The 13,904-nt window shown below is 40.2% G+C and overlaps 1 protein-coding gene across 1 annotated transcript in view; it reads left to right on the forward strand.

Annotated features, from left to right (window-relative positions):
* The window catches only part of jade2 (jade family PHD finger 2), a 184,861-nt gene that overhangs the window by 142,645 nt on the left and 28,312 nt on the right, over positions 1 to 13,904 (forward strand). The window contains exon 11 of the mRNA XM_073479370.1: positions 10,864 to 10,981. Coding sequence (XP_073335471.1) covers positions 10,864 to 10,981 — 118 coding nt within the window. The remainder of the gene's footprint in view (positions 1 to 10,863; positions 10,982 to 13,904) is intronic.

Consider the following 13,904-nt stretch of genomic DNA (forward strand, 5'->3'; position numbering starts at 1 on the left):
CCTGAAGAGGTGAACCAGGGTGGAAGAAAATGGTGGTTCATTTTGAATAGTGGTTTTCTATAACACCTGTTTTTCACAGCTTGAGAAGAGAACACACAACAAAATGTCCTGATAGGTACAAATTGATCGGTGACAGCCTCGAGATTTAAAGCCTACATTTACTGTAAATAATATATTCTCACATAACATAACTTACCAGCAAATCACTCTTGATTCTTGGTCACAAATGGGGCATGGACCTGGGTCTCTGGGGGGAAAGTCCAGTGTATGAGGGCGCTTCAAGAAGTGTGGATGTAGATCTTTTATTTCCACTTTTATTTTTCCATTTTCCACTCAAGGGTGTGTGCTGACTTTTGACCTTTTCTTCTTTGACACCAAAAATAAGCAGATTAAGTGAAACTTCTGCAATATGAATTGACAGCTTAATATCATATACTGTAGTTATAATAAGTACCAATAGTGTTGTATTTTTCACTCTTGAAATGATCAATCAAAAGCATTCACGTCAGTTTAAGACTCTGGCTATAAACTACCATCACCATCGTCATCATCCTCCAGTCGGCTCCTTGTTGGTGTCTTTCATCACTAATTGGTTCTCACTTTGTATCCTGTTATCAAGAGCACACAGCTGAGGCGGATCAATACTCCTGATTAGCAATTTGCCGCTTCTTCGCCACAGGTCTGTATCATGCAACATTAATACAGGAGCTGCACGTGTCTGTGGTGTTTGTTTGTCCACCCACCATGATTAAAACATCGTTCACGTAGCGTGTTTCTTACTGTACGTGTCACAGTCGAGTTATTCGACAGCCATAAACTAAAGTTTCTTTTCTGCCTCCGAGGCAGCAGCACTACATTCACCAAATTTACGTCTCTCAGACAGGTTTTTATTTGCACTCGATAAATTTGTAATGTTGTGACAGATGAGGATGCTAGGTGTGGGAGTTATCTAACTGTCCCTGTTGGATCATGAAAAGGATTTATGATGTGTTGCACAGGCCTTTTTCGTTTGATGGTGCAGGTCACTGGAGTGTTGTATTTTTGAGGTTCAGACTGTAAAGAGAACCTTTAAAGGCACGTTTTACAAGATGTTTTTTTAGAAATGTTCTCTTCACGTTGTTACAGGTATCAGGAAAAGTCTTGTGGACAAATGTGAACTACTTACTATGTTAGTACTATGTTTTTTTGGCCACTTTGAACAGCGGAAACAATGTGTAAACACTTCACGGACATTTTATCACCTTTTTGGTCAATATATATAACTGGTGCTTTCCTTATTTCTTCTCAATATCTGCGTTCAACCCTTGAATATACAAACAGTCATTTGATATATTGCTAGCATGAATATATTGATAACAGTATAGCAGCTTTAATCTTTAACTTCAAGTTTTCAGCCACATTTAAACAGGTTTAAAGCTTTTACCTTTAAACGCTAGATAAGGCTAGATAAAAAAACAAAAAACAGAAATTTTGTTTGAATCATCTGAGATCAATCTTTGCATTTTCTCCTTTTTTAACTAAACGTGAACATCCGCTCTAAATGCTATTTGTAGGCAGCGGTCACTTGCTGTAAGTGGTTCAGGTAGGGTTGCGTGATTATTCAGTTGTTCAGCTGTGCACTAAAAGGCTATTTTAAGTTTTAAAAAATAACATAAATGAAATTAAACGATGATATATTTAAGTCACAGCAGTCACATAAGCTGTGACCTGAATAGTGTCAGTCTATGTTGACCCGCCAGCAGTTTATGTGACTAACTGATGGTTAGCTGACTCCCATTATCTAGTAGCCAAGCAAGAGATCGCATCTGCGAGAGAGATAGACTGAAAATGGCTCCTGCACGCTCATCTGAGCTCTTGGTTTGTGTTGACGAGATATTATCTCTGGTTATGAGGTCGACCAGCTTTCTGCAGGCTAGCTATCCTGTTGATCAGGCCGATGTCAACAGAGACAGCGCAGATAGATTAGTCAGCAGACTTTCTGCCCTGTCTGGGCTCAAAGTGAGGATTAAAGTGAAAGCGCTGTTCTTAGTTGCAGCATCTGGTTACTGAGAGTCCACACGTAGCTTTATCAGATATACTTTGTAAAATATGGATAATGGTGGCGACCTTCTAAGTGTTGCAGGTCTCGTTATATTCTCGCTCAACTAAAAAATAAAGATCCTGCTAATGAAGAAGATTTGTCCAATATTAACAGTGTTGCCACTTGTTGAATGTGTAAATCATTGAAGTGATTTATGCAACACTGGTTCTCATCTGATGTTACTTAATCAACGAGGACGTAATCGACTCTGGACTTCACGCACAAATGGACAAAAGGACTGTCAAAACGACATATAAACTTTATTTTCACTTGACATCCCTTGGGGGCCTGCTATAATTTTGTTATATTAAGTTTGTTTAGTGTTTATTTATTTATTTATTTATTTTAAGGCCAGCATTGCCTCGTTAGTTTAAGGCTAATTATCAACAAAAATATTTGGCTAAAAGTTTTGAGCCTTTTCCAAAAACTGTCTAAGTTGAATGAGTTTTACATTGCATGCATTTCCATTTGCTTGAATGATTTAAACCTTTTTATAGTCACATTTATGATTATTGATTTAGATGTGAATAGCAACACACTTTGGTGTAAATGAGCACAGTAATCCCAGCGGTGCGACTAATAGACGAAACATAACTCGAGCAACATGTGACAAATTGATGAAGCGTTTAAACGTGTAATCACAGCAGAGCTCCTTCTATAACAAGCTGTTTGCATTAAGTGCACACTCCACTTTAATTATTCCAGTTGGGATTGTCTTGTTAGTAATTGACCCAGGCTCTCCATATTAGGTTCGGGGTGGTATCGGGCCAATTAAAGATCAATAATCCCGATTCTTAGCGGGCTGCTTCTTCACAGTGGTGTCTGTGTGCTTCAGCGCCAACAAACAGTCGATGGTGCTCATTAGTAAGCAGCACAGGTTCGGAGTCAATATGTTGGGAGCTGGGAGGGTCAGGTCAGTATAGATCTGAGCTCCAAGTTAGTCGGAGGAGTGAAGAAAGAAAGCGGCTGTTATCTTCTTCATTTTTTAGCTTATTTCTTCTCAGACTGAGTGATGCAGCTCATCGGTAAAATGAAAAGCAGCTTCCTTACATCCCTTTCTGTTGTATCTCTTCCTCCCTCGCTCCCTCTCTCTCAGTATGTCTTCACAGTAATTCACCACATGTGCGTCACATATCACTTAAGTCAATACCGTGAAATCCATTTTTAGTCACAGACACTAAGACACACAATATACACACACACACGCATGCATTCCCTGTCTGGTCCCACCGGGGTTCATCTCTATCTCAGAGATCAGTTTGGGAATTTGTTTTGACGCAGCTCCTGCCTTAGTGCCTCGGGGCAGCACACACATGGACACACATGCAAATACTGCAGTTGACTGACATGACACGCATACACAAATTATGTAATAATAGTTTAAAGTTTTTAATGGTTGCTGGATGTAGAAAGAGTGGAAAAGAACATTCAATAAATGCTAATGGAAATGATTTTTCTTGTTTGTTTATCATTGTTGTAAACTAAATATTGACATATTGTCACTATGAGGCAAACAAAAACACCAAGTGGTAGATGTTGACAGGAAATACATGAATCAAAGTAGCACAAATTTGATATGTGGTGATGGTTTCACATCCTGACTAGTTTATATTTATCAGCTAATATTGTTTTATCACAGACTAATATCATAGTTGTTATAGGATGTTGTTTACTCGTATTTTAGCTTTTATTTTGTGTACTGATGACACAGTAAGACAGTCACAGGTGTACAAAATGAAATTAATAATGGCTGAATTCCATTTAGCTGATTCAGTTTCAGGGTTCTGGTGTTGTTCATGTTGGCTCACTTCATTTTTTTACTTTATATTTTAGTTTATTTATATATATCAGTAAGTTGCCCAGCCCTAATTGCAGCCTCTTGCGATTTGGACATGTGCAAAACCAAATATCAACCGAATCATTTTTGTTTCTCTGGGCCAAAAAATCCATCATCAGTTGGATGTAAACAGATAATTCCTGTTGCTCAAGGTACCCAACTTGTCTCTGCAGTGTCACAAACACACACACACACACACACACACAAAGGGCATGGTGCCCTGCTGCCAGACACCTGTTGATGTAATTACTGGTTGATGACAGCCAGTGCTCTGCTGACCGCTCTGTGTGTATGTGTGTGTGTTCGTGTCTGTGTGAGTGTGTGTGTGATATAGATAGAGAAACAGTCAGCAGGTGACAGTGTGTGCGTACAGTTGGTGTATGATCCCATATGTGTGTGTGCATTAATTGTCAGGACACGACGAGTGCAGATAAAGAGAGAGAGAGGATGAGCGAGAGAGAGAGCGAGGTGGACTCTGTGGTATGAGAGGCGTTGGGCTTTGCTCAGCACAGTTAATACACTTGTAATGCTGATTATCTCCAGCCTGTCATGTCATGGATGGATGAGATAGAAAGGAGGTGGGTTCGGTCGGGGAGGGATTAAGGCAGGATGGAGGAGGGATGAACCAGTACATGGAGATGTAGATGGATGGTCAGCGGCGGAGGAGGAGGAGGAAGGCATCTCGCAGCCGTTTCCTGGTTTCAAGCAATTTTCAACAGCTTCATTTTGTTGGTTGTTTATGAGTTATTGTTGTATTTGAAATGCACACTGCTTTGATGAATTGATTATTCAGATTTTATTGCGTTACCTCTGTATCAACCGGTGTTTTAAATCACGTCTTTGACTCACCTGCCACAAATTAAATTACCCGTCACATTTGATTTACACGGGACAAATGAACGAATGACCACAAATATGTCTTAACCAGACGGTACAACGAACGGTCATGAACAAGCAAGCATCTCACTTGAGTAGTCAAGAACAAAAAGACATTTAAAATGGATAAAAGGTGATATATTTTAAATTCCATGACACCAACATGGCCGATTTTGGCGCTTTCATCAAGGAAATTGTCTGCACGCTCATTTCCTGACATTATATTCACAACCCATCTCCACTTTCACGTGAAACCATCCAGAGACAAGTAAGTCACTTGACACTTAAATAAACTGCAACCACAATAAAAATCTCTCTTTATCAGAAGGAAAACAGTGAAATCTCATCCGCTCTTCCATCCTGACGAACAAGTGCTGCTTTGCTTTGGGTTCATTGGCTCCCTGTCAGAGAGACTCTGTGATCTTTGACGTCTCCCACCTTCCACACACAGGGACAAGGACTTCATGGTACGTTCAGGTGCACCTCGTAAACCCTAAAATCTACATCACCTTGTACAGTAGAGTGCAGCCAAACCCACGGGGACTTCATGGTGCATTTAAGTGCAACTTCTAAACTCAGAAGTCTCAATTCCAGCCATTCCCAAACTTAGTAGTTTAATATTTTTTCCTTTGTTGAAATACTTACGGACATCTGTCTTCACTTTCATGCTTTTCACCGCAGCATTTTGAACAATTAGATGCTAAAATCATAACAATGTCATATTCATTGCTCCACAGAGAGATTTGAACCACAAATCGCTGAAACCATTGAATAAATTCTTAATGTAAACATTAATATTTTTAATAATGAACCGGGTTAGAAGATCCGGACCTTGTGAATCAGAATGAAATTGATTCAGGAAATCGGTGGGACTACCCGAGTCTACTCCCGAGTGCAGACAATAGTGGAATCTTCTATTAACCCCGACACACGTTCTCAGATTTGTGTCTGTGGGTTAATATATGCAAGTGGGACAGAGAAAATGGAGAAGCGCTGCGTTCGCTGATTTGGAGATGGATGAATGAATAGACCCAGACAGATCGAGATAGGATGGGACAAAGACAGATGGAATAAAAGAGGAATAATAAAAAAAAAGCCTGACAGAAGTACAGATAAATTGTTGGGAAGATTCAGTACAGATGGGAGGATGGAAGATTAAATTGCAAAGGAGGAAAGAATGACAAAGGAGACAGTTGATCCAGGCAGAGGAGAAAAGGTCAGAGGCTGTTTGTGTCAAAGGAGCAAGAAAATTCAATTCAGCTCACTTCAACTCTGCTGTCCTTCGTCTGAAGACCTGAAAATCTCAGTTGAATATGGAACAAATCAGCACAAGATACAAATTTAATGCCACACTGACCTTCAGCAGAATTTCCTGTATAACACAAAAAATATTAAGCAAAATCAGCTGAAGATCTGACGTCTTCAAGACTTGTTTTTGCAGCAAAGTGAGCATATTTAATTTAATTTGATGCATTTGTCTTGAATTTTATTTATACGACCTATCAGGCTTTTTTTTAAAAATATTTTTCCTATTTTTTTTAATGAAAGTTTAAAAAGGCCAAGGAAGCTCCTCTCTCCCACAGAAAACACTGCTCCTCAAACGCCTCATCAGTAGTCCCGCCTTTAATTCCGTGACTTCATGACATCACTCTATAACGCTGTGTCACACATTTGTATAATTTATGCCTGGCGGCTAGTTGTGCACATAAGCATTGATTTAGCACAGCTGCTCTGGTGTTGTTAGCGGTGCTGGGTCAGGCGTGTGTGAGCTGACCAATCAGAGCAGACTGGATATTTCGGGAGGAGGGGCCTTAAAGAGACAGGAGCTAAAACAGAGTGTCTCAGATGGAGGGGAAATACAGAGATACTGCACGGGACAGTATGAGAAGTGTTTTTTGAGTTTTTAAACCTATTAAAGTATGAATCCATAATAATATTATGAATCTAAAATGTGTCTCTTTTAACTTACAAGTTGAAATGCAGTATTTTTAGGCTGTGTTTAAAACAGTAAAATGTGGAAACTGGTGAATCTTTTGGGATTTTTTTAACACGCCTGCCCCCAGAAAAAACTGTAGCTCCATGTAGCCTCGAAAAAGTTAAACATTCTTGTTGCACTGAAATGTTTTATTTACCCGTCGGCTCATACATTTAGTGAAATATAAAAGTACATTTCGACAAGCACTACACTTTATCACATTAAATATTTATGTTTGACCCCCCCTTGTTCCGACGAAACTTGTTATTTGTAAAATTACTCTGGTTTGGTTCACTTGCAGTTTGTTGAAATAAGAAAAAAGGAAGAAAAAAAAAGGCTTCATTGCTACTAACAGCTTAAGGAAGTTGGCCTTGATATTCAGAGTTTGGAGGAAAAATAGAGAGGCAGTCAGAGAAATGTGGGAGTAAAGGGTGAGAGAGAGAGAGAAAAGGAGAAAGTAAACAAAAGCACAAAGGTTCAACAGAGTTATTTCACTTCAGACTCCTCTCCTGTTTCTTGCTCTTCCTCCTCTTTTACCTCCCATCCTGCCCTCCACTCCCTCTGTCACGGGTCCAGGCAGAGGTAGTTGTTTTTGAAAACGGCACACACACACACAAGCACGCACACACACACACACTTACAGAGTGTCCTAATCAAAGCCAGGCTCTGCACATTGTGTCCCAGTTGAGCAGCTATTTTTATCTGCAGCGCTGTAACAGGGATGGAATGGGTCAGATAGGCCAGGCTGACGAATCCATCAAGACCAACAGATAAACAGTCAGCCTGCTGGACTGCCAGTACACACACACACACACACACACACACACACAGACACACACACACACACACACACACACGCACACACACACACACACACACACACATTTACACACATATACTGTGAAAGTAAACAAATAAATCAGCTCTGTTTCTTCACACAGTAGTCAGCAGCACTCGTGCAAACTCGTACAGCCGTTGCCATACACACACACACACACACATGCAAATACAAACACACACACACACACACAGGTAGTTCCAGTCTATCGTGCTGTTTCCAGTTGTGCTCCCACCAGACTAATATCTCTCTGATATATTTATTTATATCTCTATTCCCTTGTATGTTCTCCCTCTTAAATACCTGAATCTGTGCCATCCTAGACTCCACACACACACACACACACACTATTAGCACCATGGCAGATCTTCAGCCTTACACATGCATGATGCTGCCTCACACACGCACAAGTTGTTAGAGACACATGATTACCGATTTACCGTCGTAAGAGAAATCCTGTTGGCGGAGATCCAGATTTTCAGCTTGTTAGTTTGGGATTCAAGAGCTCTGGCTTGGACCCAATTAGTTTCTCTCCCTACCTCCCTCTCTCCCTCTCCCTCTCTTTCTCTCACTTTGTTGTCATGTTGGATATTATGAGCAGTATATCCACAGCTGGAAATCTACACAGCCACGAAAACAACAACAAGTTTTACACATTAAAAACAAAACTGAGAGGATCAGTCGTTTGTCCTGTACATAAACATGAATATCTGTTGCTTTGAACCCGACACACAACAGCACCTACGAGGACATTAAACAGCTATAAGGCTTTACTGTGTTGTACGTGGTGCTGAATAAACATTTGCAGATCAGTGAGGCTCCGAGTCGTACAGTAAGTGCTCTGTGCATTTCTGTGTCTGCCGGCTCACTAACCAACAGGAAGGGATTCACAAACATGGAAAAACCCATTTCACGTGTGCAAGCTGATCCTCGAATGCATATTTATCACTTTACATTTATTTTTGTGGCGACACTGTTTACATTTATAAAAACTGTACCAATATGTGAAAGTAGAACGTTTGTTTACAGAGTAGGTTATGCTCTTTTTATGAGGAAAAAAAATCACGTAGAAGTTTCTGATAAAATCATTGGACCTGTTGTTCTTTGTATGTGTCATCTACTCCTCACTGATTGCTTACTGGGTTGAGATTTGTTCTGAAAATCCAAGAGACCCTCAGGATGTATTAATGTCAACAGCTGTTGCAGAATGTTTACAGTGATCAAGTGAATACAAATAAATCACTTTTCCACTCAAACGAAGAATCTTTCATTTAAAAAAAAATATATCACTAGTTTTCACTTTCTTGCAACCGAATTTTGATTCTGTGTCGTATTCACATAGTTCTGCGACATCTTAAAGTTATTTGATCCTGCGGTGCCACAGTACCATAGAGGTGAAAAACCTACTTTCACGGGTCAGAGTCACACTGGGCCAAGCTTGAGACAATAAACAGTATTAAATATCAGTGAAATATACAAAATATACAAAAAAAACAGTGCCTCATAGAATAGCAATAGAAGTAAGACAAGTTAAGTACAAGAGTAAACTAAAAATTAACTAAGATAGAAAAAAGTTTTATTGGCAGTGACGTTGATGGTTGTAAAAGAGAAGAAATATTGCGCCTGATAATCAACATCATCAACATAATAACATAATTTGACTGCATGTTTTCCAAAGACGGATTGTTTTTATTACCCTGAAACTTTTTTATGTCTATAAAATTCAAAGATGTTACAATACTTCAGCATTTTATCATTTTTAAATTGTTAGTTTTTCGTACTTTTCGCTAATATTACAATCAGTGATTTTTTTTCATGGGCAGATATTTACACTTGTGTTCACTTCAAGGTTTTCTATCTTTGTCTGACACCTATTGAGCCTGTTTTTTTTGCTTGTAATGGCTTGGTTTTTGCATACAAGATGATATCTTTTGGGAAACATTTCTGAATTCTGGATGAGTTGGCGTGAAATGAGACACATGCATGCTTACAAACCTTGTGGCTGACTTTAACAGAAGAACTACAGTACATGTTTGTAGATAGCGAAATATTTGTGGATCACGGTACACATTTGTAGATTGTCTCCCTCGTTACTCAAACTATCTGGACATTGGAGAGACTGATAATTCTGCATGCTGAAGTTGTGGTTAATTCATGACCAAATGAGAATAAGTCTGTCTGAGTACGATCTTTTTAGGATCTCTTGGCTTTTCTTCCCACTGCCTCACGAGCTTCAGAGGTACAAAAGCTTGTGTAACTGCAGAAACCTTGAGTTTTCTGTCCATATTCTCAGACGCGGGCATCTCCTCTCTGTAATTACCGGCTTATCTGTAGACAAAATTATTCTGTTCGCATTCAGCATCTACAGCTGCCAGGGGACCACACTTCAGCTCTCTATTTCTATATCTTTGAATCTTGTTTACTCAGCCTTTTGTACCTGTCTGTCTCTCTCCACTACCTGTCTCTCCATTAGTCTCATCCTCTGCCTCTTTCATCTCTGTCTTATTTTCTCTCTCACACACATTTACAACCACAGCTTCTTCTTTTCAACATCCATATGTGCCTAACGGTAACGTGCACCCTCCCACGTTCATCTGCCGGCTCTCCGTCCACTCGCGTACACACTCGTACGCAGCTTATAGGGCTACATATGATAGTAATTTGACCACATGGAGGAGCAGGCGGGCTCAGCTGGAGTTTGAGTCTGAGCGTAAAGAGGAGTCTGGGATCCAGTTTACTGGCAGGAAACAGGAAGTTGTCTCATGACTTAATTAATGGATGCATGTAAACCTCTGATGTTATATACTGTCGCACTGATCTTTTTTTAAACCTTAAGATTTAAGTCTTGCTTTGATCACCAGTGATGCGATGTTTGTCACTAGTAACTTTTTATATATCCAGCAGACATGGATAGACATAGAAGTCCAAAATACACTTTCTCTCTCTCGTGTTTAGCCTCGGTTTGGTCCCTGACAGAAATATCTTTAGCTCCTCGATTGTTCCACTTTCCTCACCAGCTAGTTGCTAACTTTGTGTGTCTGCTGTGAGTTGATAGATTTACTAGCCTGATGTGGCTAGCCCCGTTTTTCTTGTCCTGGGCAATCTTTATTGTTGAGCCCTCATGTCTTCTGGTCATGTGGTCTGTGATCCTCACTGTCGGGTTTATGTGCACTAAATCATGATGAGATGAGACATGCTTGCCCGTGTCACACCCTTATCCTGTTATGTATTTTAACAGCGTTGTCTTTGTGTTTCAGGTGCGTAACCTGTGCTACATGGTGACGCGGAGGGAGAAAATGAAACACACCCTGTGCGACCTCCAGGAGAAGATCTTCCACCTACAGATACAGCTGCTGGAAGAGGACATCGCTGGAGGTAAGAGAGAGATGAGCGTGTGTCTGTGGTGATGTTTCTAATTCCAGTCATCTGAACACACCAGTGTTAAAAAAAACCTTTTTACTTTCACCCACTCTCGCACTGCAGCCAAGGCCGCCAACACATACTCTGTCCACCAAAAAAAATACAGTTTGGAAAGCTCAAGTGCATAACGGTTACATCCAAACCCTTGAGTGCAGTGGGTGGACAGTTTTTTAGAAATGGCCTGTCATCATTTTTTGCACAGCAGGCCACACTTGACACCTGCACAGCAAAGAACACTGGAATAATAGTTCATCCAGATATTGTGGCGAACGCCATCCACATAAATGGAGCTCGATTTTTTGATCCACTCTGCACAGACGACTGACCTCGATACATTTCATGCACCCGCTCGGTCATGAAGGACGGGAAGGATGAAGCCGGCTCCTCGGTTTGTTAGATATCTGCTCAAGATGACATTTATAATCCTAGTGGGACCACCAGGTTAGATTTAATACATTTTTAGCATTTATTCTGCTAAAAAATATTTGTATCACTTCTCGTAGTGGGCCTTAGATTGTTTGCATTATCATCGCGTCACCTGGAAAAAACACTTTTCATAAAGGAGCTCGCTTTAATTGTGGTCATAGTGAAATCATTGTTAAAACAATAATAATTAAAACTTTATTCACACATGTGTTGTCTTTCTAACAGCACAAATAATGAATATATAGATTCATTGAGACAAAACAGAGGCGAGAGGACAGTTAATGTTAGATAAAACAATAGATTTACAGTAAAATGGTATACGAACAGTAGAGTTTTAAACAATGATGGTGCCTTTTCATAAAGATTTTTAAATCAAGTTACTTCGCTAATGCATCAGTGCCGTTTAGTCAGACTACCACCAGAGCCTGGAGACTCATCACCTTGTGACATCAATCTGGATTTAAGTACGTCTGGTAAGATTGCATCTGAGCATCTGGCACGAGGCTCTGCTGCACATGGGGATGCAGGGTCAGTGTCACTAAAAGTTAACAGTAAAATCTTGAAATCCATTTTAAAAATTGACTGGCAGTCAGTGCAGAGCAAACCCAGAGTGGTATTGTCGTATTATTTTGTTTTTGAGAATGTTTTATTTGCCTCACAGCTGCGATGTGTAGCAGCTGGAGTCGATGAAGTGAGCTGAGAGACGGAGGACAGGAAGTAACCAGAATCTATTTACGTGTGACGTCTCAGTCTTTAGACCTCAGGTACAACCGATGTAGACGAGCAGCACCGTACATGTGAGCTATAGACTCCCACCAATCAGGGCACACCAGCCACACTTCCTGGTACGCCTTCAAATTAAGTTCAATGAGCTTTTCTGATGTATTAAAAAAGGTGATACTGAGTTCTTTGATTAGTTAACGACATGATACATTTATTAGATTAGATTAGATTCACACTGTAAGTCCAAGTGTTAGCTCTTATTGTTTAGTCTCTTGTGATTTTTGAGTTCAGAACTTCCTTTAGATCGAAAGAAGCTTATCTGAAAGATATCAGTCAAATTAACCAAGCGTAAATAATGCTGCTGACATTTTAGCTGATGATGAATCGCCATACAAACCATATGCCTTCAATATTAGCTGAAACAAATGAACCTGTCCTCCAGCAGTAAAGTTTACCCACTTTATTCCACTTGTTGCAACGTTTCCAACATTCGCCACGAGGTTTCTGTCTGTATGTTACTTCAAATTTACAGCAAATCTGCTAAAGAAAATGCAAAGTAATGTTTCCCTCCATCCCTATTAGAAGTTAAGTGTCTTGAGCTGGTGGCGTTAATTATCCGATCAGATGCCAGAAGAAAGGGGCAACAATGAGTCACTAATGACGTCAGTAAAAGGCTGCTAGTCAAACCTCAAACGGTGGAAAACAACACAGAAATCGTGATGGAGATATCACACTTATGTTAGTTTCGACAAGATTTTTACACAGATATGTTATCTTATTGTAGCTTAGTATTTCTCTTGTCCCTCGCTTCTTTATTTTCCACAATTTTTACCTTTTTTTACTTTTGTTGTTGAGCCGTTAAAAATAATGTTTTACTTCCCTCAAACTTGCAGTCATTATTAATTTGTACTAACACGTACGCTCTGCTTATCGACAACATTATTAAATACAATTAAATAATTGCGATAGGCCTTGTGAACCTCCTTTGAAACAAGAATATCTCAAGTAGAATAACATGTGAACCCTGGTTATGGAGACGATAGTTAAAGTATAGTTGTTATAAAATGATAGTGACCTGTATGTGTCGGCGATAATGTGAAATAACCCTGTTAGTTGTAGTAGTCATGACCTGCACCTGTAATGGCAACGATAGTGAACTCTTGTCAGCCTGTGTGTGTGTGTGTGTGTGTGTGTGTGCGGGCTTGCGTGTGTGTGTGGTTAGAGTCCTCAATTTGCAGTGCTCATCATTCCCGAGGAAGGCTGCACACACATCTACGCACTTCACTAAATCTTACAAGCACTTTCACTCTCTAACTCCCTCTGTGTCTCACTAACACAACCACACACTCCCGAAGGCGCACACCACACACACACCACACACACACGCAGTGCAGAGCTCCTGACTCAGCACATTGCTGCCATCAGGTACCGGGAGCTGTGCTGCTGGCACTAAACAGCCATATCTATTCACACTGTAGATTAGAGAGGATAGTCGGTGTGTGTGTGTGTGTGTGTGTGTGGGTGGGTGGGTGTGTGTGTGTGTGTGCGCGCACCAGAGAGTGAAGGATGAGGTTGTCTGCTATAATGATTTGTCGTGTCCCTCACCTTGTATCTACCTCTTTTCACTGCCTCTTTTATCTTTCTCTCTTATTTTCCACTCTCCATTTCACTCCATCCTCGTCTTTAATCTATTTTCTCCTCCATCTGTTTCTTTCCCTCTTTTTCTCTC

The sequence above is a fragment of the Pagrus major genome, chromosome 13 (assembly GCF_040436345.1).
Source record: "Pagrus major chromosome 13, Pma_NU_1.0".
NCBI lineage: Eukaryota > Metazoa > Chordata > Actinopteri > Spariformes > Sparidae > Pagrus > Pagrus major.